The sequence below is a fragment of the Eschrichtius robustus genome, chromosome 10 (assembly GCF_028021215.1).
Source record: "Eschrichtius robustus isolate mEscRob2 chromosome 10, mEscRob2.pri, whole genome shotgun sequence".
Lineage (NCBI taxonomy): Eukaryota > Metazoa > Chordata > Mammalia > Artiodactyla > Eschrichtiidae > Eschrichtius > Eschrichtius robustus.
The window spans coordinates 24,176,949-24,201,739 of record NC_090833.1 but is presented as its reverse complement, the minus strand read 5'-3'; the positions used below and the strand labels follow the sequence as shown (position 1 = coordinate 24,201,739).

At 45.7% G+C, this 24,791-nt stretch overlaps 1 protein-coding gene across 2 annotated transcripts in view; it reads right to left on the bottom strand.

The window, feature by feature from the left end:
* The window catches only part of EPB41L4B (erythrocyte membrane protein band 4.1 like 4B), a 146,380-nt gene that overhangs the window by 106,286 nt on the left and 15,303 nt on the right, over positions 1 to 24,791 (bottom strand). For both annotated transcript variants that reach the window (XM_068553262.1, XM_068553263.1), the window contains exon 2: positions 1,498 to 1,602. In XM_068553262.1, the coding sequence (XP_068409363.1) occupies positions 1,498 to 1,602 (105 nt within the window). The remainder of the gene's footprint in view (positions 1 to 1,497; positions 1,603 to 24,791) is intronic.

The window sequence follows — 24,791 nt, the reverse complement described above, 5'->3', positions numbered from 1 at the left end:
GCAAATCTAAACCACAATGAGGTATCTATCACCTCACACCTGTCAGAATAGCTATTATCAAAAACACAACAAATAGCAAGTATTGGCGAGGATGTGGAGAAAAGGGAACCCTCATGCACTGTTGGCAGGAATGTAAATTGATGCAGCCACTATGGAAAACAGTATGGAGGCGCCTCAAAAAATTAAAAATACAACTACTATATGATCCAGCACTTCCACTCCTGGATATTTATCCAAAGGAAAAAAACACTAATTAGAAAAGATATATGCACCCCTATGTTCGTTGCACTGTTATTTACAATAGCCAAGATATGGAAGCAACCCAAGTGCCCATCAATAGATGAATGGATAAAGAAGATGTGGTATCTATAATACATACGCAATGGAATATTACTCAGGCATAAAAAAATAATGAAATCCTGCCATTTGTGACAACATGGAGGGACCTAGAGGGTATTATGCTAAGTGAAATAAGCCAGATAGTGAAAGACAAACATGGTATGATATCACTTACATGGGGAATCTAAGAAACAGAACAAATGAACAAACATTACAAAACAGAAACAGAGTTACAGATACAGAGAACAAACAGGTGGTTGCCAGGGGGGAAGGAGGGAGATAGAAATAGGTGAGGGAGATTGAGACATACAAACATCCAGTAGTTGCAAAATAAATGAGTCACAGGTATGAAATGTACAGTGTGGAGAATACAGTCAGTAACAAGGTAATATCTCTGTACGATGACAGGTCGTAAATAGGCTTTCACGGTGATCATTTAGAAATGTACAGAAATACTGAAGTACTACGTTGTGTAACAGGAACTAACATAGTACTGTAGGCCAGTTATAAAATAAATAAAGAAATTAAAATAAATGAAAGAGTGGTTCTGAGCTGTGTCGAGTTCACGCACTTGAGCACCTCCACTGCACACAGTTCTGTCTCAGGCAAAGCAGGGGAAGTCTTTGCTGACCTAACGCAACCTGCTGGAGCCTGCAAGATGGTTCTCGAGCAATGCCAAGACCCGCTCCGACCGCCCAGCCCCTGAGCCCACTAAGCCCGGCTGCAATTCAGCTGTGTTCACAGCACCTGCTTGCTACACCTGGCAAGAGTCCAGGAGAGGAGAGTAGCACAGCCTCTTCTGCCGGTTAAATACAAGCAGCATCCTTAAAAGAATTCCTATAATGATATTTCTTCTCTCTACCTACTCTAGAGATGTGCCCACACTGCATCCCCATGCTTGGAAAGGCTCCCCTAGTGCATCCCCATGTGTAAAGGGAACACATCTTCCTCTTCCCTTCCCAGGTACTGGCCATCTCCAGGGTGGGGCACCACGGATGCATCATCTCACATGGGCGCCAGCACCTCAATCCCAATGCTCCTTACTGCAACAATATCACAGTTTTCCTCCTGTTTTTCTCTACCAATTTCTAGCAACCGTGGATCTGTGATTAGCATGAAAAGCCAATCCATCCTGTAAGGAATCAAAGGAATACATACCGCAACCTGGGCAGAGTCAAGGAACTGGAGGCCAAAGTAATCTGTTTCCACCAGGTCCAAGTGGTACACAATCTGATCAAACAAATCCTGGCCTTTGGCATGTTTCTGGAAGACAATTGGGTAGATGAAAATTTAGGATGTGACAACTGGATAAGAAACAAGATTTAAAAAAAAAAAAAAACCACAAAATCATTTTTCTCTCTCTATTGCATACATGTATGTGTCACAGTACATAAATTTTTAAAAATGTAATTATTTTTATTATAATACAAACTCATGATTAAATCTAAGCATACATAATGACAAGAAAAACCCACCAAACTACAACTTCATAGGATGATTAGGGAACCAATGTCTTATTATGATAAATGGTAAATAATGGAAAAAAAAATCAAGCATTGATCCTGCCTTTAGCTGTAGCACTGGGTAGCCAAAGAGTAGATGACAACATATACAAAAATTAACTCAAAATGAATCACAGACCTAAATGTAAGAGTTAAAACTATAAAACTCAGAATAAAACATACACACAAATCTTCATGACCCTGGATTAGGCAACAGTTTCTTAGATAAAACACCAAAAGTGCAAGCAACAAAAGAAAAAACAAACTGGACATCATCAAAAATGTAAAACTTTTATGCTTCAAAGAACACCATGATATCAAGAAGGTACAAAGACAACCCTGAATGGGAGAAAATTTTACAAATCATACTTCTGACAAGGGACTTCTATCTAGAACATACAAAGAATTACTACAACTCAATAATAAAAAGACAAATATTCAATTAAAAATTAGGTCAAGGAGATAGATAGATAGATGGTTCTCCAAAGATAGAAAAACAGCCAATAAGCATATGAAAAGATGCTCAACATCATTACTCATCAGGGAAATGCAAATCAAAACCACAATCAGACACTTCACACCCACTAGGAGGGCTATAATAAAAAAGACAGATAACCAATGTTGGAGAAATTGGAACCCTCTTATACTGCTGACAGGAATGTCAAATTGTATAGCTGATTTAGGAAACAGCCTGGCAGTTTCTTAAACGGTTAAACCTAGAGTTACCATTTGACCCAGCAATGACACTTCCAAGTAAATATCCAAGAAAAATGAAAACATTAAGCTCACACAGAAACTGGTACAAAAATGTTCACAGCAGCATTATTCCTAATAGCCAGAAAGTGGAAGCAACCCAAATGTCTATCAACTGATGAATGGATAAACAAAATGCAGTATATCCATACAATGGAATATTATTTGGCCATAAAAAGGAATAAAGTTCTGATACATGCTACAACATCGATGGATATTGAAAACATTATACTAAGTGAAAGAACTCAGTTACAAATGACCACATATTATTTGAAATGTCCAGAACAGTAAGTCTAGAGACAGAAATGAGATTAGTAGTTGCTTAGGGCTGCCAGGTTTGCGGGGTGACAGCGAAGATGAGTAGGATTTTTTGGAGGTTAATGAAGTGTTCTAAAATTAATTGTGGTGATAGATGCACAACTCTATGAAAATACTGAAAACCACTAAATTGCATGCTTCAGATAGGTGAATTGTATGGTATGTGAATCTCTATAAATAAACAATTAAAAACAGTAGAGAAGCAAAGTTTTTCTTTATAGTAGTATTCCAGCAAATAAATGAAGAAGGAATAACAGAATTGCAATATCACAATTTTGCAACTTCTAATGAATGGCAGGCTCTAAGCACTGGACGCCAGTGGCTACTAACATCGCAATAGGAGACAGACAGACAACCATTATGTTCCTCGCCATGAAGAACGTCCCACCACCCAAGATATAATCTTGCTCCCCACACCTCTCTTTCCACAGGAAAAACAAAATCAACCCTGGGACTGATTCAACCACTAGATCCAACTGCCAACTGTAGGAAATGCAGAGGAACGTTCTAAACTACATGGGACTGCAATTGGCGAGATCCAGCCTGTGGGAAATTCTAGAAACTCCTCAGGACAAATGACCTAGTTTCTTCAACAAACAGACTATAGGGAAGAGAAGAGATGGAGGGAACACCTACAGATCAAAAGAGATTTAAAAGACATTTTTTTAAAAAAGGAAAACTTAACTTGCAATGTCTAGGGATGCACACTTGGGTGAGCAAACTTGGAAAGACAGTAAAGAAGTGACTGTAATAAAGTCAGAGTAGTTGTTGCTCTTGGGGCTTGGAGGGGGCACAGGGAGGGGGTAACGGTGGACTTCTGGCTGGCTGGCAGGGTTCCAGCTTTTGACGTGGGTGGTGGTACAAGGGTGTCTGTCTACCTTCTAGTAGTTCATTAAACTGTACCTTTGTTTTATTTGTACATCTGTACTTGCGTTATACAAATAAACAACAATAACAAAAAAAATCAAAACTACATCAATGAATTACAGTCTCTTTCCTTCCTGGAAATACTCCTCTGAAGGCATCAATTCAACAGAAGCAGAAGACTTGACATGCAGTGGTGTTCTCTACAAATTAATCTACTGGAGAAATAAGGCAGGATCAGGGGAGGGCAAAAAGAAGAACAACTGAAACTCCAATCACAGAACACAGCACTGGGGCCCACCAGCACTCCAGAATACTATTTGGCCATTACCAAAGAGAATTATGAAGATGAGACAGAAATATGGAAAATTCTTATGACAAACGTTAAGTAAACAGAGTACTTAACTCTGTTAATAGAAAGCTGTGATCCCAACTACATAAAAATATGTATGCACTGTACACGGACTACTTGATAAAAACAGGAAATTGGCAAAAACTAAAACAGCTGTGTTAGCATGGAGAAACTATGGATGGTTTTCTTCCCAAGTTTTTTTTTAACACTGGTCTTTTGGCAGTTGTTAGGCAGCAAATACAATTTCAAAAAAAAAAAAAAATCACAATTCTGGCACTCTTCCTCCTTGCCCATAACAATCCATCTTCTGGATGTATTTCTTCCAATTACTATCCAGTGCTATTGGCCCCACGCAACACCTATTATCACGGTGCCAATGCTTCATTAGTGGGTTTCCTAGTGGGAAAAAAATAGTTAGAGTAAAGCTTTAGCAGCAGGATGTGGCAGAAAGAACTGCACTGGGAGAAAGCAAAAGACCTGTGCTCTAGTCCCAGAAGCACCATTAACTCCAACCTTAAGCAATTCATAATTTCCCCCAATCCATACGGCCATCCTGGACTTCCCCTGCAGCTGCAAATCAGACGTGGCCATGGCGCCCTGAATATACAGGGCCACCAAAACTCAAATGACCCCAAATCCAACCTGCTCCCCACCTGGGTCTATTTTGGTTCAGGGCTTACCATCCAGTATGTAATTTTAACACTCTCAGAGAATGAACTGAAAAAGCACAGTTCCCCACATGTAAAATGACGGAGGTTAGCCCAAGTTTCTGTCTAGGTCATTCCAAATTTTACTTTTCTGATGTCTTTCTAAAGTGGCTCTTAATATAGAATGAGCTCAAGGTGGCGGTTAGGAAAAGAACGTTTCTAGGGGCAGTGAGTCCCTTCTGCCAATGCCAGACTGGCTCCTCTGCTGACAGACCCTCACTCAGCTGGACCTAGAGGTGGCATACAGCAGGGTCTGGCGGATAGGAAACACTATTTTTACTCACCTATAAACACTTCCCCCCACTCACCTCCCCCACCAAGTGTGCTCTTTGGTCTCTTCTGCTGGAAAAGAGAATTCCCAATGGCCCCTTGCTGCTCTAAAAAGAATCTGGTGAAATTATGAGGGCTGGAATGAATAGAAGGGTCCTTGAAACAGAGGTCCCAGGGAGTTAAGGGCAGGTTGAAGACAGGAGGGTCAAGACCACAGCCCTTGAATCAACCATCTTTCACTCCTCCCAGCCCACAGAGTGTCCATTCTCAAAACTGAGAAGGTTCCAGATAACTCATCTGCACTGCCAGCCAGGACATCTTACTCAGGGCAGCCCCTAGAAGCCCACAAGCTGTCATCTCGGGCTTACTGGCCCAAACATTCCCTCCTTCGGCAGCGTCCCCAACTCTACTCTCCCCGCCCGCTCCAGGGCAGTAAGTGCCCCTCTTCTGGGTTCCCACAAGCAGGCCCATGCCTTCATTACATACACACTTATCACACTGCACCATAGCTGCCCATGTTCCTGTCTTATTCCTGCTTCAGACTGAGCACTCCCAAGGGCAGAGACCAGCTGTGTTCACCTGGATACCACTCTCTCTTCCCTCCATCCCCAGAACACATGCCTGGCTGGCACCCAGCAGGCACTCCACAAATGTCTGTTTGCTGGATGGATGGATGGATGGATGGATGGATGGATGGATGGATGGATGGGGATATGTGGATGGGGGATGGATGGGGCCACGAAACAAATCTTCTGGATGGGTCATGCCGAAGCACGAAAAACAGACTGATATTTCACAAGCGGCAGGGCGAAAAATGAGAATACACTCACTAAAATCTTTTCAAATTAAGTTTTCCATGAACAAGCATCTAGGGAACTGTGCTGTACTTCCAAGGCCATTTACCTAAACACAATTTTGTGGCTATTATGTGAAGTGCTGTCTAGTGATTACACCAGGAGATCTGTTAATGTGACAAGAATGGAAGCAGCTCCTTGTTGCCTCAACATTAACTGGGTCTCCCGCTCTGTGATGAATCCATTCATTCATTCATTCATTCAACAAATATTTACCAACTGCTCATCAAATGCCAGCCACCCTTCTAGGCGTTGGGGTATGCTGGGGTCACAAAGTCTGGAAGGGAGAAGCTACAGGAAGCTACAGAAGAACAAGTCCTTCTTGAGGAGCAATGTCATCCTAAACAGCTTAAGACCCGAGCCCGTAAGTAGCAATACCACTTACCTCCCTGCCTTCCCAAACAGAATACACTCAATGTAAAACCTTACAAAGTCCCCATCACCATCCTGAAATCTACCAACCACAAGACACGTATGGAGAGCTGTCCCCAAACACAGCAGGATCTAGAGAGCTGTCCCCAAACACAGCAGGATCTAGAGAGCTCTACCCTCGAGTTCTTACATCCACGCTGCCCAGTTTTTCCTCCTCCCGTCTCAGCACATCATTTTTTACAGGGACCAGCAACCAGTGGTTTGGAGACAGTATGTCTCTCTATAGCAGCTCCTTCTGATCTGAGAGGAGCTAAAAATAACCACATGCATTAAAATCATGTGTAAAATAAGAGTACAGAGTTGCCGGCTAAAGAGTGGGTCAGGCAGGCAGCCAGCAGGGAAAGGTATGGACATCGTGATATCTTTGTTAGCCAGTCAGAGGTTCTGATTTTGCCTGTTTACTGGTTCCCAGACATGGTCCCGATAAGGAAGACTGCTGGACAGCGGATGTCTTAACTGTCCCCCAAATAAATGAACCAGCCTGACCCTCTTAGATAGATGCAACTGGCAACGTCTTACTGTAACCTGACCCACTTGCAATGTAATAGGTCGACTGTGGTCCTGGAAGAACAAAGAAGATAGAAGCCAATCCATCCAAATCTCATTAGTCTCAATAGCATAAGATGCCGTGCATCCCAGGTAGGTTTGAAAGGAGGAAACAAGCTGTGTGTGCAAGTGCTAGTCAAGCGTATACATCCTAGTTGGTGGAAAGCATAACATCTGGGCAGAGAAAGGATTTCAGGAGCCTTGCAGGCACACGAGCCTCTCTTCCATCCACCAGTTCCACATCCATCAGATGGCACGCCCCTCTGCACCCATCTTCAGAAGGCTCTCTCTTTCCTCTCCATTGTGGCTCAGGCCACATCACCTCATACATAGACCACAGCAACAGCCCCCCGAGTGGTCCCACTACCTCTAGCGTCTCCCTCCTAAAGCCCATCTTCCTTGTGTTTGCCAGAATGGTCCTCATACAACACAGCCCTCATCTCAGTCACTTTTCTGCACAAAAACATCCACCAGAGGATGAAGCGCAGGCTTCTTGGCCTGGTGCTAGGGATTCTGCATAATCTATGCCGTCCAACCCAATACTCCTTCTCCCTCCCACAGGCCTCACATGTACCCTGGGCTCCAGGCAAACATGTTCTCCAACCACGATGCCCACTCACCACAGACAGCAGGTCCCACCCCTACAGTGTTGCCTGTGTCATTCCTTTGCCTAGATGTCCTCCTCCCCTACATCCCCATTGCTATCCCCACCTGCAACAAGCCAATCCCCATGGCCACTTTCAAGTGACAATCATCATCACTAAACTTCCTGTTGGCGGCACCCTGTCCTGTTCATCTTTGCTTCTTTATCATTCGACATTCTAAAGCTCGAAAACGTAACTGTTGATGTGGATTTAGGAGAATCCTCAGTTCCCAAGACAGTCTTCAAACAACCCACTTTGCACAAGTCTGATCTTCCTGGTTCATCTCCACTGGGAATTCTCTACAGCCAGCTGGGACCTGGATGGAGAACGCTGGTACTACCATCTCCCCTTCCCGACTTCCTGTCTGTTCTAAAGCAGTCTAGAACACTGGTGTTTTGAAAACCATACCACACTGTGGCCTGCCCTTTTGGCTGATGAAAATGCTATGCCTTCTACGAAATATTATCAAGTTCTGGATTTTTATACATGGGTTAAAAAATAACCAAAATAAGTGTGGCGATGGTTTCGAAACCTAAGTGCAGACTTTTGCATTTGCTCCAATTAAATGTCATCTTATTTAAATTGGCCCACAATTTATCCTTTTAAGAACATTATTAAAAGGTTAACCCCCCTGGTTATTATCCCATATACCACTTACTGATCTTAGTTTTACAACATATGGGAAATCTGATAATCACGAAGGGGTGAGGGGTGGAGGGTACGGGGTGGGGGTGGGGGAGGGGCAGTGTCTTTATTTCTACAGTACTAAGGCACCCATCTGATGGTGGCCACAGCCTGGTTATAAATACACACAGTTGTATCACGGGGGGGCCATGCCCTGGAACTCTCAGAGGCAAAAATGTTGGGTTGGGGGCTTCCCTGGTGGCGCAGTGCTTAAGAATCCACCTGCCAATGCAGGGAAATTGGGCTCGAGCCCTGGTCTGGGAAGATCCCACATGCCACGGAGCAACTTAGCCCGCGAGCCACAACTACTGAGCCCACGAGCCACAACTACTGAGCCCGTGCGCCACAACTACTGAAGCCCGCACGCCTAGAGCCCATGCTCCACAACAAGAGAAGCCACTGCAACGAGAAACCCGTGCATCGCAACGAAGAGTAGCCCCCGCTCGCTGCAAATAGAGAAAGCCCGCGCGCAGCAACGAAGACCCAATGCAGCCAAAAATAAATAAATAAAATAAATTTATTTTAAAAAAAAGTTGGGTTGGAAAACCAGCTCTGTTTCTTTTCTAGCAATATGACGGTGACCCTAGGCAAGCCCCACCCCGAGACTCAGCCTCTCCATCTGAAAAATGGGGTACTCTCCTCCGCCCCGTCCACCTTGCTAAGTCATTATGTTAATAAAAAAGCAAGAAAGCAAATGAGCGTGCACTGTAAACTGCGGCGTCCTATACACACAAAGGAATTATTATCACTTTCGTCCAAACCTTATTTCTCTCACGTGTCCACAGGAATAACACGATATACTTTTTGCCAAATGCTGAACAAAAACTGAGGTACAGGAACTCTGTGATCTAGTAATGCCATTTAAAGAAACACTGAGGCTAACGAGGCTCTGGGATCTTTGGTAAATCCCTGTTGGTCCCTGGAGATCAACTCCTTCCTTTCCAAGTTCGTAAACACCCCTGTTTAAACAGTTCTGGGAACTCTACCTGTTCTCATCGGTGGGCTTCCTGGCCAGCGGTTCCCAGAAGGCACCTACCTCAAGGCATCTTTCAACTGTTTCTAGGAAGTGCTAATTCATGGTGAGTTACTAGTTCCTAACCCCACCCCACAACTTGGTAACTTGCTAGTTTTCTCTGAGCCTTAGGAGGAAACTAGCTCTCTATTACACGCACACGCACACAAAGCGGCCCAGGGGTCTCTGTCCCCATTGCCATCACTACTAAGTCATCACAAAGAAATATAAACTGTTTACACCAGGATGTCGTAAACACAAATATCTGAAATTACCCAATTAAGTTACCTTGAAACTTCATCACGAGTGAGAAATAGCATCTCAGCCATCGGCAAGATCTGGTGACTCAAAACTGGAATCTACTGATGCAAAGACCGTGCAGAAGTATCCCTAATCTGCTGGACTGAAGGCCAGGCTCTCCAGCTTATAAATTCCATCTCCCAGTTGAAGAGGATCTCCATGTTTACAAAGGTTCCATGACCCCATTTTGCAGAGAAGGAGCCTGAGCCTCAGAGAGATTACGTGACCAAGTTCATATTGCTTACAAGCAGCAGACCTAGAATCAGGACCCAGCCTTCCGGATTCTTAGACAGGGGGACAGAGTTCTTTCCACCTCATCCCACTGCTTCTCTGGTCAGCTCATTCACCTCTTTGGCTCCAAACACATGAGCCATGTCAGGCAAACAAGAAATGTTTCTTAAGCCTAATTCAACACATGGCTGCTGAGAGCCTACTTCACATGTGGCCTTGGCTACAGCTGGGATACAGGGCCACATGGTCCGACACAAATAGATCTCATGGTGGGGTGGGGTGGGGGCAATTCCAGTTTTGTCTGGAGGGCAGGGAAGCTGTGGCAGAACGCAAAGTAGTTGATTTGCTCACATACTAACACAGAAGTCAAGACACTGTGCATGGGGGACATCCACAGGCTGGGCAGCTCCTGGAAATTCAATTCTGGTAAAACAGGGCACATGTGATTAACTTCCTGATTTGCCTGGCTAACAACCTCTTAGAACTCAGAGGACGCAGCAAAAACAACTGCCCTTGGGGACTTCCCTGGTGGCGCAGTGGTTAAGAATCCGCCTGCCAATGCAGGGGACATGGGTTCGAGCCCTGGTCCGGGAAGATCCCACATGCTGCGGAGCAACCTAGCCCATGCACTGCAACTACTGAGCCTGCGCTCTAGAGCCCGCGAGCCACAACTACTGAGCCCGGGCACCACAACTACTGAAGCCCGCGTGCCTAGAGCCCATGCTCTGCAACAAGAGAAGCCATCGCAATGAGAAGCCCACGCACCGCAATGAAGAGTAGCCCCCACTCGCCGCAACTAGAGAAAAAGCCCACGTGCAGCAACAAAGAACCAACACAGCCAAAAATAAAATAAATAAATTAAAAAGAAAATTTACAGAAACAACTGCCCTTGATTTTGATCAACAAGGAAGTGAGAACAATCTTAGAAGAAAGTCGTCTTGGTATGTGAGTCAGTGAAAGGAGGCAGTGACGACCAGGGTTCGCTTTCAACCAGGGGCGCGGGGCTCTCCACGTGCAACATGAGGTCTGGGTGGGTAGGTTGTAGGCTTAAGGGTTCCAGAACAGAGCACCACACTGGCTTCAACTGATGGAGAGATCAATCTAAAACACTGAGACTTCGTGTTGCATTATTGATTAACTACTGATCAGCCCCTGTTCCAGGCTGATAAACCATCTTCAGGCCAAACTGTATTTATATCTCAGCAAAGAGCCAAAGCTCTCATTTGTTTCTGCTGTGAGAATTCAATGGTCCCAACGGGCATGAGCCTATGAACCTTCTTTCAATCCGTGTGGAATACCTAACACCTCCTAATGACTTCGGTTTCTGTCTCCCTATAGCTCCGTCCAAGCATGCCTGACACATGTGACTCAGCGGTTAGTTGAAGGGAGGGGTTCCCTTTCACTCCTCAAGATGCTGAATGAAGTCTGGATACTAAAGCTACTTGATCCTGGACAACCAGCCCTGAAAACTGGTTTCACCCAACACTTCAAATATTATACCTCCCACTCTCAATAAGAAACACTAAAACAACACATGTTGAATACTCTTTAATTTGGGGGTAACTAGTATCAGGCACATTTCATATGCGATCCCTACAGACCAGGATAAAAATATCAGACAACCTCCCTAACACAAAAGGTCCACTGGACAAATGACTCTTAGAATTCTGGATTGGGAGCCTCTCCTCACCTTTATTATTAAGCTAGGTGAGTCATGAACCGGTCACAGTGCTCTCTGCCCAACTGAGTCCACTCGAAGCCCTAGAGAATGGGATGGGGGCAGGAGACTGCCCTGAATGACCTCGAAGGCAGGGGCTTTCCATCCCAGTGCCCTCCATCTTCCATCAAGGGAAGCAAGTACATGGGGACTTAAAAGGTCCCCGGTGGCAAGTACCTACAGTGTTAATTTTTGTGTTAATCTTTTAAACTGTGGCCACTAAAAAGATGGCTGCAAGGTCTTTTTCTTTTCCCCTTGGGTATGGAAGAGCCTGGCGCTGCTTCAACCAAACAGAATATGGCATTAGTGATATTTTGTGATTTCCAAGGTGAGTGACAGTTCTCTTGGGATGCTTGCTCTGTGGGAAGAGCCAGCCACCATGTGAAAAATCCAGCTACCCTAAGACTACCATGCTGAAGAGGCCATGAGCAGATGTTCCTCTCAACTGTCCCAGCTGAGCCCAGCCTCCAGCCATCCCTGCCAAGGTGCCAGACATGTGAGTGCAGCCATCATGGGCCCTCCACACCAGCCAATCTTGCAACTAAGTACTCCTGGGTGATCCTGATCGATGCCATGAGGAGCAGAAGAAAATCCCAGCTGAGCCCCACCTCAATGGGTTCTTTTTTTTTTTTTAAACATCTTTATTGGAGTATAATTGCTTTACAATGGTGTGTTAGTTTCTGCTTTATAACAAAGTGTATCCGTTATACATATACATATGTCCCCATATCTCTTCCCTCTTGCATCTCCCTCCCTCGCACCCTCCCTATCCCACCCCTCTAGGTGATCACAAAGCACCGAGCTGATCTCCCTGTGCTATGCGGCTGCTTCCCACTAGCTATCTGTTTTACATTTGGTAGTGTATATATGTCCATGCCACTCTCTCACTTTGTCCCAGCTTACCCTTCCCCCTCCCCGTATCCTCAAGTCCATTCTCTAGTAGGTCTGTGTCTTTATTCCCATCTTGCCCCCTCAATGGGTTCTTGATCAACAGAACCCATGAACTATGATAAATGATTGTTGTTTTAAGCCACTAAGCATTGGGGGAATTTGTTATTCAATAGATAACCAGAATGAAAACCATATAGGTACACAGATATAACACATGTGCGTGGCATGTGTGCACACTTTATAAAAGATTTAGTATGTAAAAGTTTTTCATAACTTTAAAAAACGTTGCTTAGGAATCCCACACTGTGATGCTAACTTAGGTGTCATCTGCTTGGAGACGAGGAATTAGAATAATAAATATATTAATTCTTAAAAAAAAAAAGGATAGACAAACCAAAAAACTGTTCTTCAGAGGCCACAAACTCTGGTTAGGAGAAAGACATTAAAATCAAGGGCTGGAATGTCTGAGGCTGCCTTGCTCTACATTCACCAACTGCATACTAAGAACTCAATAAATTGCACTGAAAAGGAGGAAGAGGACTATTATGGATTCAAAGACACTTGAAAGACATTATTTACCAAATGCAGTGTGTTGTCTGCAGTTGGCTCCTGGTTCAAACAAGCCAACCACCGACCACAAAAGATTTTTGGGATGACGAGGGAAAGGTGAACAAGGACTTGGTATCAGACGATATTAAGGAATCACTGTTCATTTTGTTGAGTGTGATAACGGGATGGTGGATAGATATATATAGATAGATAGAGAGAGAGAGCTACCCATTTAGGTGTTAACAGGTTAAATGATAAGTTGTTTGGGAGTTGCTTTAAAATACTCCAGAGAAAAAAATAATATATGGGTGTTGTGTACATGACAGTTTCATCATACCGTTGTATGATGAGACATACAAGTTGTCTCAACTTGTGTATTTGAAATTTTCCATAAAACTTAATGAAAACCTCACAAACTACAAAGGAGTTGAGGGTTGGAGGGTGTCAGCACGGTCTGGCCTGAGCCTTGCCTTCGAGCATCCAAGCCAGTGGCTGGGAAGAGAAACCTTTGTCCACAGGGAAGGTGATGGTGCTATGCGATGCAGAAGATGACTCCAAACCAGTAACAGCTAATTTTCTGCCATGTCACTAAAACAAAATACAATACACAGACGCCCGTCCAGATTCAACTCAATACCTACTATGGACCTTAAGTCACATTTCATCCCCACCCCCAGTCTTTGGTGCAGCTTACAAAGGGGCTGCACTGCTGTACTTCGTGGCCAATTTTACAGACACAAATAACATACTTTTACAGCAAGAAGAAAAGTATGAGCAGCAGTAAAAGCTAATTTTTTAAGCTTTGAACACCAAGGTTCACATTCTACCTAATTTCAAGGAAACAATGATTTTTATCCCTTAGAACGTTTCTGAGGGATACAGGGTTGATTCTTTTTCTCTTTTCTAATTTATTTATTTATTTTTGGCTGCATTGGGTCTTTGTTGCTGGGCGCAGGCTTCCTCTAGTTGCGGCGAGCGGGGGCTACTCTTCGTTGCAGTGCGTGGGCTTCTCATTGCGGTGGTTTCTCTTGTTGCAGAGCATGGTCTCTAGGCACGCGGGCTTCAGTAGTTGTGGCGTGTGGGTTCAGTAGTTGTGGCGCACGGGCCTAGTTGCTCTGCAGCATGTGGGATCTTCCCAGACCAGGGTTCAAAGCCGTGTCCCCTGCATTGGCAGGTGGATTCTTAACCACTGCGCCACCAGGGAAGTCCCCAGGGTTGATTCTTTTTTTTTTTTTTTTTTAATTATTTATTTATTTATTTATTTATGGCTGTGTTGGGTCTTCGTTTCTGTGCGAGGGCTTTCTCTAGTTGTGGCGAGCCGGGGGCCACTCTTCATCGCGGTGCGCGGGCCTCTCACTGTCGCGGCCTCTCTTGTTGCGGAGTACAGGCTCCAGACGCGCAGGCTCAGTAGTTGTGGCTCACGGGCCTAGTTGCTCCGCGGCATGTGGGATCTTCCCAGACCAGGGCTCGAACCCGTGTCCCCTGCATTGGCAGGCAGATTCTCAACCACTGCGCCACCAGGGAAGCCCAGCAGGGTTGATTCTTAATCTTGAACTAAAGTACCACCATCTGCGGCCCAGCAGAATACAAACATGTGATATGGGATAGGACAAGCTCCTCAGCCAAACTCCAGACAGCCATGGTGACAAGGGCCCCAAACAGAACCCTACTCGGCATCCGAGTTACCAAATAAGAACACAGGGATGGTCCAGAAATCAGCTCATTCAAGTCCCTCGTTTTACAGATGGGGAAAAACGAGGCCAGAGGCAGGTCAGGCAACCAATACAAAGCCAGGAATAGAACACCAGCCTTCTGACCCTGAGACCAATACAATTTTCTTTCTTAGGACTATCTTGAGACAAATGCATTATGTTACTTGAATAGGAAAGAAAAAGACCAGCCTAGCATTTCTGCTACGACATTGTTAAGAACCAAATAGGCAATATGAAATATTTCAGTGTTAAAAACTCCTTGACTATAAAAACTGCTTGGTTTGAGCAAATATTTTTGGCTTTTTAAAATGGGGGATCAGAAAAGGAAAAAAAAAAAAAAAGAAAGAAAGAAAGAAAAGAAAGAAAAAAAACCACAGGAGAAAGGAAAAAGAAAATGAAACAAATTTGTGTCTGGCTAAACAGTAACATGCAATTAAAATGATGGATGCCTTTGTGCCAGAGGCTGAGTTTGAAACAAGCTGCTGGAAGAAGGGCAGCCCTGAAAATAAATTGCCAAATTACTTTTTGCTGCCAGATTGCAGATTCCCCCTCCGTGTAATTCTGAAAGGAAATAACTCCATATAAATAAATATGCAACGAATTCCCAGGAAACCCAGCCAAGAAACATGAACAGAAAGAACTAATTTCGGGTGGACGACTGCCCCCACCCATCCTGCAACTTAGGAACACGACTAAATTTGCAAAGTAAGGCAGGTCAGTGCTACCTCACATACTTCCCTAAATTACTAGGTCCTATAATGACCATTCCCCTTTTCTCTGTGGAGCCCTTCACAGCTCTGAAACTTCTGGGTGTCACAACACACCCCGTGATGCAGTGGCTGAAGGCATGGACTCTGGGGTCAGCGTGACAGGGATCTGAGTCCCAGCTCTGGTACCCAGCTTAGGCCGAGACTGGTGTCAGGAAACATCGTACTTGGTAGGGCTGTTTGAGGATTACATGAAATGAAATGATGAATTTAACAGGGCTTGGCCCCAGGGTTCACCCATAGGGCAGGTCCGTGGGTGCAGACGGCCTCATTCTAGGTAGCATATCACTCCCAGAAGATGAGCTTTACAGAGGTGGAGTGACCGGGGAGTGTTATGAGATGAACTGTGTCCCCCCAAAATTCATATGTTGAAGACCTAACCCCGCAATGGTTCCAAATGTGGCTATAGTTGGAGACAGAGGTAATTAAACAGGTAGTTAAGTTAAAATGAGTTCATTAGAGCGGACCCTATCCTATGACTGGTGTCCTTATAAAGAGAGAGATTAGGTCACACACACAGACAACAAGATTGCACACAGAAAAGACCATCTGAAGACAGAGGGAGAAGGGGCAGCAAGAGAGCAGCCATCTACAAGCCAAGGAGAGAGGTCTCAGAGGACACTGACTCTGCCGGCACCTTGATCTTGGAATTCCAGCCTCCAGAACTGTGAGAAGACAGATTTCTGTTGTTGAAGTCACCTAGACCATGGTCCTTTGTTACGGCATCCTGATCTGACTCGTACCGGGAGGAACACAGCTTCAAGTTAGGACCAGTTTTGAATCTGGGCTCCACCACTCAGAGCCAGCATGACCCTCACTAAGCCCCTTAACCTTCCCAAGCCTGTTTCCGGCCTGTGAAATGGACATACCACAGCACCCATCCCACCAAGCAACGGTGAGGGTGGGATGAAAACATACACAGAGGATCCCATCCAGCATGGTCACGGCTGTGCCTAGGACCTTGGACAAAGCCCTGGGAACTTCCCATCATGTCCCTCTAGGGATCCAGAGCCTGTGCTGGGTGGCGGCCCATAGACACTCTGCACGGCACTCCCCGGGAGCTGATGGTGAGACGTGTCCCCAGCAGCCTGGATACTCCTCGAGCCACAGCCCAGTCTTAGATCCCGAATTCCTCAAGTCCCACCCCTGGCTGGGATTCCATAAGGATGAACCATGAACACAGCTAGCAAATTAGCCTATATTTTAGCACTTTTAGTGATCACACCAACCGCTAAGGCACAGAATTTCAGGGCTTAATTTACTTGGCTCTGTGTGCATAGAAGATTTTCAAAAAAGGTTAATGAGTGGAAAAGCACATAAAACTTTTAGCCTTGTCTCTGGTGAGCTTGGCTGTTAGGGTCATAAAACTATAACTGAGGTACCACCGTCCATGCACCTGATGGAGGGGTATACAAACAAAGCTGTCTTTTTATAGGTGGCCTTTGATTTTTTCATTCTTTTCTCTCTTTTTCCTTCGGTGAGTCAGTAGTCTTAAAAAAGTCTCCTGCCAGAAGAAGGCAGAGAATGACACATTCAGAAGAAGAAAAGGAGGGTGTGATGCCTACAGCCTCTCCATAGGTTTGGATCTGTAGAGACAACACTGTCAAGACTATTTCCCTGAGGTATGTGGTTTGCGGTTCGTGTGAGCTACAGTGAGAAGAATCTCGACTGCAAGTTCACCACACAGAATGTGAGCCTTGCCTTACCCATGAACTAAAGAGAAAATGTTCCAATCATATATGCATTTTCAAAAGCAACAGCTGAGGACTTCCCTGGTGGCTCAGTGGTTAAGAATCCACCTGCCAATGCAGGAGACACAGGTTTGAGCCCTGGTCGGGGAAGGGAAGATCCCACATGCCGCGGAGCAACTAAGCCCATGCACCACAATTACTGAGCCTGTGCTCTAGAGCCCGCGAGCCACAACTACCGAGCCCACGTGCCACAACTACTGAAGCCCGTGTGCCTAGAGCCCGCGAGCCACAACTACCGAGCCCACGTGCCACAACTACTGAAGCCCGTGCGCCTAGAGCCTGTGCTCTGCAACAAGAGAAGCCACCGCAATGAGAAGCCTGCACACTGCAATGAAGAGTAGCCCCCGCTCGCCGCAACTAGAGAAAGCCTGCGTGCAGCAACGAAGACCCAATGCAGCCAAAAATAAATTAATTAATTAATAAATAAATTTATTTTAAAAAAAGCAACAGCTGAATACCAAGCAAGGCAAAAGCATTAACTAGTATTATGGAATGTTACTTTAAAGTAGAAGACACAAATAGGAAATTATTTACAGAACTAAAACACCTATGTACAAATGTAGTAACTCCTCATCATTTCTAATGGCTATGGATTGGTCATAACCCCGACTTCCCCCAGTTCAAGCAGAACTAATTCGCCTGGGATGGCTTCACACACAAGAGGAGACCTCCTCAGCACCCCAGGACTTCAAATCCATGTCAAAAGGTATTCCTTGGGGCTTCCCTGGTGGCGCAGTGGTTGAGAATCTGCCTGCCAATGCAGGTGACACGAGTTCGAGCCCTGGTCTGGGAAGATCCCACATGCCGCGGAGCAACTGGGCCCGTGAGCCACAACTACTGAGCCTGCGCGTCTGGAGCCTGTACTCCGCAACAAGAGAGGCCGCGATAGTGAGAGGCCCGCGCACCGCGATGAAGAGTGGCCCCCGCTTGCTGCAACTAGAGAAAGCCCTCGCACAGAAACGAAGACCCAACACAGCCATAAATAAAATAAATAAATAAAATTAAAAAAAAAGAAAGGTTCACCTTTCTTAAAAAAAAAAAAAAAAAGGTATTCCTACAAGACCGCCTCTAATCCAGGCATTGAACCCCAACCCCCATACCTTCTCAGGGACCTAGGGAATGTAAAAGTAGGAGGAAACTGTATGGGGTTATGCAGGTGCCACCCATTCCAGGGGGTTCCTGCTGGATGGTGCACACAAGTGAATGGGGGTCAGTCACCACACAAATCTAGTCAACTGCTTGGAATTCAGACTGTGCCATCAGACTTCCAGTTTTTCAAGAAAGCTACAAAATTCGAATTTCTTTATGTGAAATGTGGGAATTTTTTAAAGCCTTGTACAGACCTCTAGTCTACTTTCTAATTGGAACATGACATACACAGACAAAACTGCACAGGTCACAGGTGTACAACTCTAGGAATTATCAGAAGTGACCATAGCTATGCAACCACCACCCAGGTCAAAATACAGAAAGATCCCAGCCTCCTGGAAGTCCCTGTGTGCCTCTTCCCAATTTCCCTCCCTCCCTCCCTCCCTAAGGGGCTACAGATTGGCTGCGTCTGTCTTGAAGTTCTATATGTAAATGGAGCATGTACTCTTTTACAGCCAGGTGGGACGTGGGGCCGTGTCCCTACACTCCACAGATCTTGATGGCAGAACAAAGGCACGCAACTGGCACTTCACAGCCCTAAGTGGCTGGGAAATGAGGCCCAAGTGAATGCGCCTTTGTGGATTCACTCACAGCTGAGAAAGACCTGGACTCACCGGGGGAGGAGTCGGGGGGAGGAGTCCGAGATAAGAAGCACCAGGTGTGGGTGGAGTGGGACGGTCAAAGTCACAAAAGGGGAGGGTCTGTTCCCGAAGCAAAAGGACAGAGGACAAAAGGACAGGGGAGGTGGCAGGTGCCAGGGGGAGGAAGCCAAAGTTCAGAGCCACCGACAAGGCAGAAATTAAGCATGTCTGGAGAGCCCACAGCCGGGGGCAACTGGGACCAGCCGCAGTGCCCACGGAGACGGCATTTTCCCCAGAGGACACCAAACAGGCTGAATTCCTGGCAGGAGGAGAAATCAACAAAGATTACCCAGTGCGCTCTTTCTCTTAAAACTCTTTTTCAGGGTCAATTTCAATAAATGCGAAGTAAACATAATAGTATAGCAAACACCTGTCACTCAGCCTTAACAATGATCAACATTCTATGTCATCTTTTCCTCTACTTCTTCCTTCCCCTGTCCTCCATTAATTTTCTCACACTTCTTTTGCGGGGATGGTGGTACATTTACTTACATCTAAATGTGCAAATCTGAGCTGTTCCCTTCTGACAGATGGCAATATTTGTGTAACCCACACCCCTGTACCATTCAGCACATTCCTCTCGCCCCAGATCCTGGGTGCCCTTTCCCAGCCAATCCCTGGCTGTCCCCACTCCCTCAGAAGCAACACCTATTCTGAATTGTTTCTTCCCCAGATTAGTTTTGCCAGTTCTGAAACCACACAGAAATGGAATCATCCAGAGGGTACTCCTTTGTGTAAGGCTTACTTCACAGGCAGAAAGATGAGTTTTAAAATTCACTTTGGGCCACGCAGTATAGACATGTCTTCATCACCCTTCTTATGCCATCTTCTGTGGATAAACTATAACGCTTTGAGACAAACGTTTGAGATAAAAATAACCTGCACTGGGGTTCAGAGCCATGGTTTTCAATGAATTACTCAAACCCTGCTTTCTTCCCTGGGTCCCATGTTCTAGACACCAGTTTCTGCACCTAAAATGTGCAGCCACAGCCATCCCAGAGCTCTGGCCTGCAGTGTCCCCTGAGAAGCAGGGTGGACCATTGGGGTTTTTTTTCCCTGTCTCTTGCCCTGGCTCTTCCTCCTTAAGCGAGAAAACTGGGTAAAAGTGGGTAAAAGCAGGTAAAACCTGCAGCTTTCTCTGCCAATGCAAAAGACACATCTTCTCACTAAATAGCAGTTACCTGAGGAAGGAGATGCATCCTTGACTCAGTCTTGTATCCACCTGGCCCCTAGTGTGGTTCTGTGCCAATAGGAGGCCCTCAATAAATGCCCGTGTTTCTTGTTATTCACTCTTCCTTGGAAGATATCAAGGCCACCCAGGTTTGGGAGGCAACAGAGCAGAGGGGCAAGAGCTCAGGCTGCCTTCCTTTGCTCACGTATACAATGGTGACAGGAACCCTAGCACCTGTGCTCGGGGACTGTGCGGGCTGACCCAGCCCAGAGCCGGGCCAAGAACAAGCTTCTACAAGTCTACGGCTGGCAGCATCTGTTCCTCTCCGTCTTGGCCTCACAGCTGGCCCCATGGATGTGACTTGCACTGAAACTCTTACCACACTCCTCTGCAGGTGTCTGACCCACTGGGCCCTCACACTGGCCTCAACTAAACTACAACCAGGAGTGAATCCAGGCTTTATGGCACCTTAAAGTTTACACAATTTGGCGGTCCTCTTAAAGAAACAAAATGCAAAAAAAAAAAAACCTTACATTTGCAAACTTTAAGAAAACCAAGGACCCAGCAAGCACAGTACTAGGGCCCCTTCCCACTGCCCCTCCACCCCCAGGTTCTCAACCCCGCCAACCTGCCATGCACAAAATGGGGGGATCACAGCTTGGCTTCCCATCTATCCCACTCCTAAATCCAGCCACCAAATCCATTGGATTCCATGTCCTCAGACTCCATTGCATCTGCCCCTCTGTCCATGGCCAACGCCACCCTAGTTCAGACCCGCAATACAGCTAACAGCCTTAGTCTGACTGTCTACCTTCAACCACCCCAGAGCCGAACTCCAAGCGTCCAGTGGTCCTAGCCTCCCTTCCCAACTCCCCCACTTCAGCATCCCCTGAGCTGCATTCTGTTTCCCAGACACATCTTCCTTGTGCCCTCCTCAGTAAGGCTGGTCACGCTGTTCTTCCACCTGGACGGCCAATCCTCCATCACTCAATGTCAAAATCAACCCCGCAGCCACCTCCCCTGAAGCCCTCCCCGATGGAAATCCACCTCTCCCTCCAGTGAACCCCTGCAAGGCTTCAGCTGTCCGGCTCTGATGGTGCCCAAGCCATGGTGCCTGCGATTAAGGCGATCTGAGAAGAAAAATGAGGTGGCAGAGCTCCCAAGGGTCAAAAGAGCAAATACACCCTTCTGGGCTAAGCCACCTTCTGAGCCAGATGGGGACAATGGCACTGCACTGCTGAGCAGTGAGGACCACGGCAAGGATTAAGTGAGATGAAGACTGAGAACGCACGTGAAGACCCAGCGTTCTCAGCAGGATATCAAAACCTGTGGCCAACCCTGGTTCTGTTATGAGCCATAAATTCCCAGTAATGGGCCTTCTCACACCACAGCCATTTCAGACGCTCCTATACTAGGGAGCAGCTGCTCCACAGGCTGCAAAGATAAGATTTCTCCTTCCCCTGGCAAGGTCCAGATTGCCCCAAGCTTTTCTTCAAATATAAGAGGTAGCAGAGTGTAAAGATTAAGAACACGTTTTACCACAATTAAAAAAAAAAAAAAAAAAAGCATACAGAGCATGATCGAATTCTTGTTGAAAGAAACTTCTTTATCCATCCTTAGCAAAAAGGTGGTAGGGACACCACCAAAATGTTATGAAGTGGTGATGTCTTACTGGAGGTATTATATGACTTTGATTTTGTACGTTTTAATCGATAATTCCTAAAAATTCTAAAATAAATAGGGATGCTTTAATTTAAAAAAAAAGTACAGGGCTTCCCTGGTGGCACAGTGGTTAAGAATCCGCCTGTCAATGCAGGGGGCACGGGTTCGAGCCCTGGTCTGGGAAGATCCCACAGGCCGTGGGGCAACTAAGCCTGTGCGCCACAACTACCGAGCCTGCGCTCTAGAGCCCGCGAGCCACAACTACTGAAGCCCGCGCGCCCAGAGCCCGTGCTCTGCAATAAGAGAAGCCACCGCAGTGAGAAGCTCGTGCACCGCAATGAAGAGTAGCCCCTGCTCGCCCCAACTAGAGAAAGCCCACGCACAGCAACAAAGACCCAATGCAGCCAAAGATAAATAAAAAAATTCAAAAAATTAAATAAAAATTTTAAAAAGTACAGAACTAGTATGACAGCGTAACATTTCTTTTTTATAAAACCAATATTTTTCTTATCGTTTTTCCCCTTTTTTCTTCCTATTCAAGCAACTAGGCTGTTCTCTTCTCACTGCTCCAGGAAAGGTATGTTATCATCAAAACCAGAAAATCAAGATTAAAAAAACAAAGATGAAGACCATGGATGCTGGAACCACACTTCCCAGGTCCACCACATTCTAGTGGCAAGGCCATGGAGGGGACATAAAACTGTCCTGCACCTGTTTCCTCATCTGTGCAACAGGGCAGTGGCTACCTTGTAAACTTTTCGTGAGAATTAACTGAGTTTAAGTATACGAGAAGCGCTCAGAACTATGTCTGGCACGTAGTAAGCTCCACTTTTGTAAGAAATCTTCTAGTTGGGATCCCCTCTACCTTCCAGGAGTTCTTAAGACTCATTCCTCAACATTTCTATGATCCTGGAACATTAGCTGGCTTCTGATACTAGACATATAGTCCTCTACTGGACCTCTGACAGTAGTGAGAAATCTGTAACATAACTGACCACTCCAACGAAGCCAAGACCTTTCACTGTAGAATCCACCCCCTCCCCCACTGATTCTGTTCTGCAGTCCTTGTGGGGTACCTCTGGAGGTTTCTGCTCCTGGAGCTGCATCATAGTTTGTTCTTTTGCTGTAGGTTAATCCCGTCTTGAATTTTGTTTTTGTCCTTCAAATTCAACTTCATAGGTTGAGCTTATACCTCTAATCTCTAAAGATCAAGGTCAAGAGCAGGAAGAGCAGACACCAAGCAGGACAGCGGAGGGACCAAGGGCATTTAAGTGCTGTGTGTGCTCTAGCATGTTGCTTAACCTCTCTGTGCCTCAATCTCTTTCTCTGTATGATGAGGATGTTAATAGGAACTATCTAACGCATAGGGTTGTGAGGAGTCAATGAGCTAAGCCAGTAAAGTGCTTAAATCATAATGTAAATGGTCAATATATTTTGAAAACATTATGCTGCGTGAAAGCCAGACACAAAAGGCCACACATTCTATATGAGTCCACTTACCTGAAATATCTCGAGTTGGCAAATCCAGAGACAGAAAACAGATTAGTGGTTGCCAGAGGCTGGGAAGAGGGGAGAATGGAGAATGACTGACTGCTTAATGGATCCAGGGGTCAGGAAAACGCTCTGGAGCTAGATAGTAATGATGGTTGCCTAACACTGTGAATGTACGAAATGGTTAAACTTTGTTGTTATTTGTATGTCACCAAAATAAAAAGAAAAACATTTGCAAAACAAGAAGTCAGTAATGTTATTTATTACTCAAATTACTACATGAATAACTACTATGACATGAAATGTACTAGGTCCCACGCAAGGCACGATGCCCTGCAGCTTCCCAGGCAGGAGAGGGAATACGACACAGGAGGAGCAGGGTGGGTGGGAGGGGCGGGGGGGCTCAGGACAATCTTCACAAACATGGTCGCATCTGAGATGGGTCCTCAAAGACGACTGGACTCTTATGAGGTAAAGAATCAGCCAAGAGGAAAGGGAATACACAGCAAAGGTACACGGGCGAGAAGTGAAGTGTGAGGAGTAAGGGTGCGGCAGCTCAAGCACCACTAGGGTGACAGCCCTGGGGAAGAACTGGGGAGAAGTGAACTTAGAGCCCGAAAAGGGCTTAAGGTGTGGTCCTGTCATTTACTAGCTGTGGGACACTGGGCAGAAACCTTGCTGCTGAACTGTCGATAAAACTGGAATGCCCGCAATTCTCTCAAAGAGGTGCTACAAGTAGGATTACATTAAGCCACGAAAGGCGAAAGCTCCATCTCAACCCAAAACACTACACAAACGTAAAGAACGTGACCCTGCAGAGCACTGGTTCTCCAACTTGGCTGCGTGTGGCACCACATTCTGATGACGGGGGCCCTCCCCCCATGCCCAGTGATCCTGGTGTAGAGTCGCAGGTGTGCGCCGGCAGAGCCAGGAAGTAAAGCAACGACAAGGTGAAGGCTGGAACATGATACACAGCCCACCTGAGTGTCCAGATGATGTGGAGGCCTGGAACCATGGCCGGGTTGCGGGGGGGTGGGGGGGGGTCTTTTAACCTTGACATCCTTAGCACGCTGACCCTGGGCTACCAAGGCAAAGTTGGGGGCCAGGAGACGTGCAGGACAATTCAAGGACAATCCCACACCCCACACCAAATGAGCTCCTTAGAGGCAGGGCCCACATTTTTTATCATTTCATATTCCTCGCATGGTGCCTTACACACACTAGATGATCTCTCTGTTTCTGTATTTTGATCTTGCGTTTCGCTGTGTTTTTGTTTTGTGTTGTTTTAAAATTTTTACTTTATATTGGAGTACAGTTGATTTACAATGTTGTGTTAGTTTCAGGTGTACAGCAAAGTGATTCAGTTATACATATATCTGTTCTTTTTCACATTCTACTTCCTACATAGGTTATTACAGAGTATTGAGTAGAGTTCCCTGTGCTATACAGTAGTTCCTTGTCGATTATCTATTTTATATATAG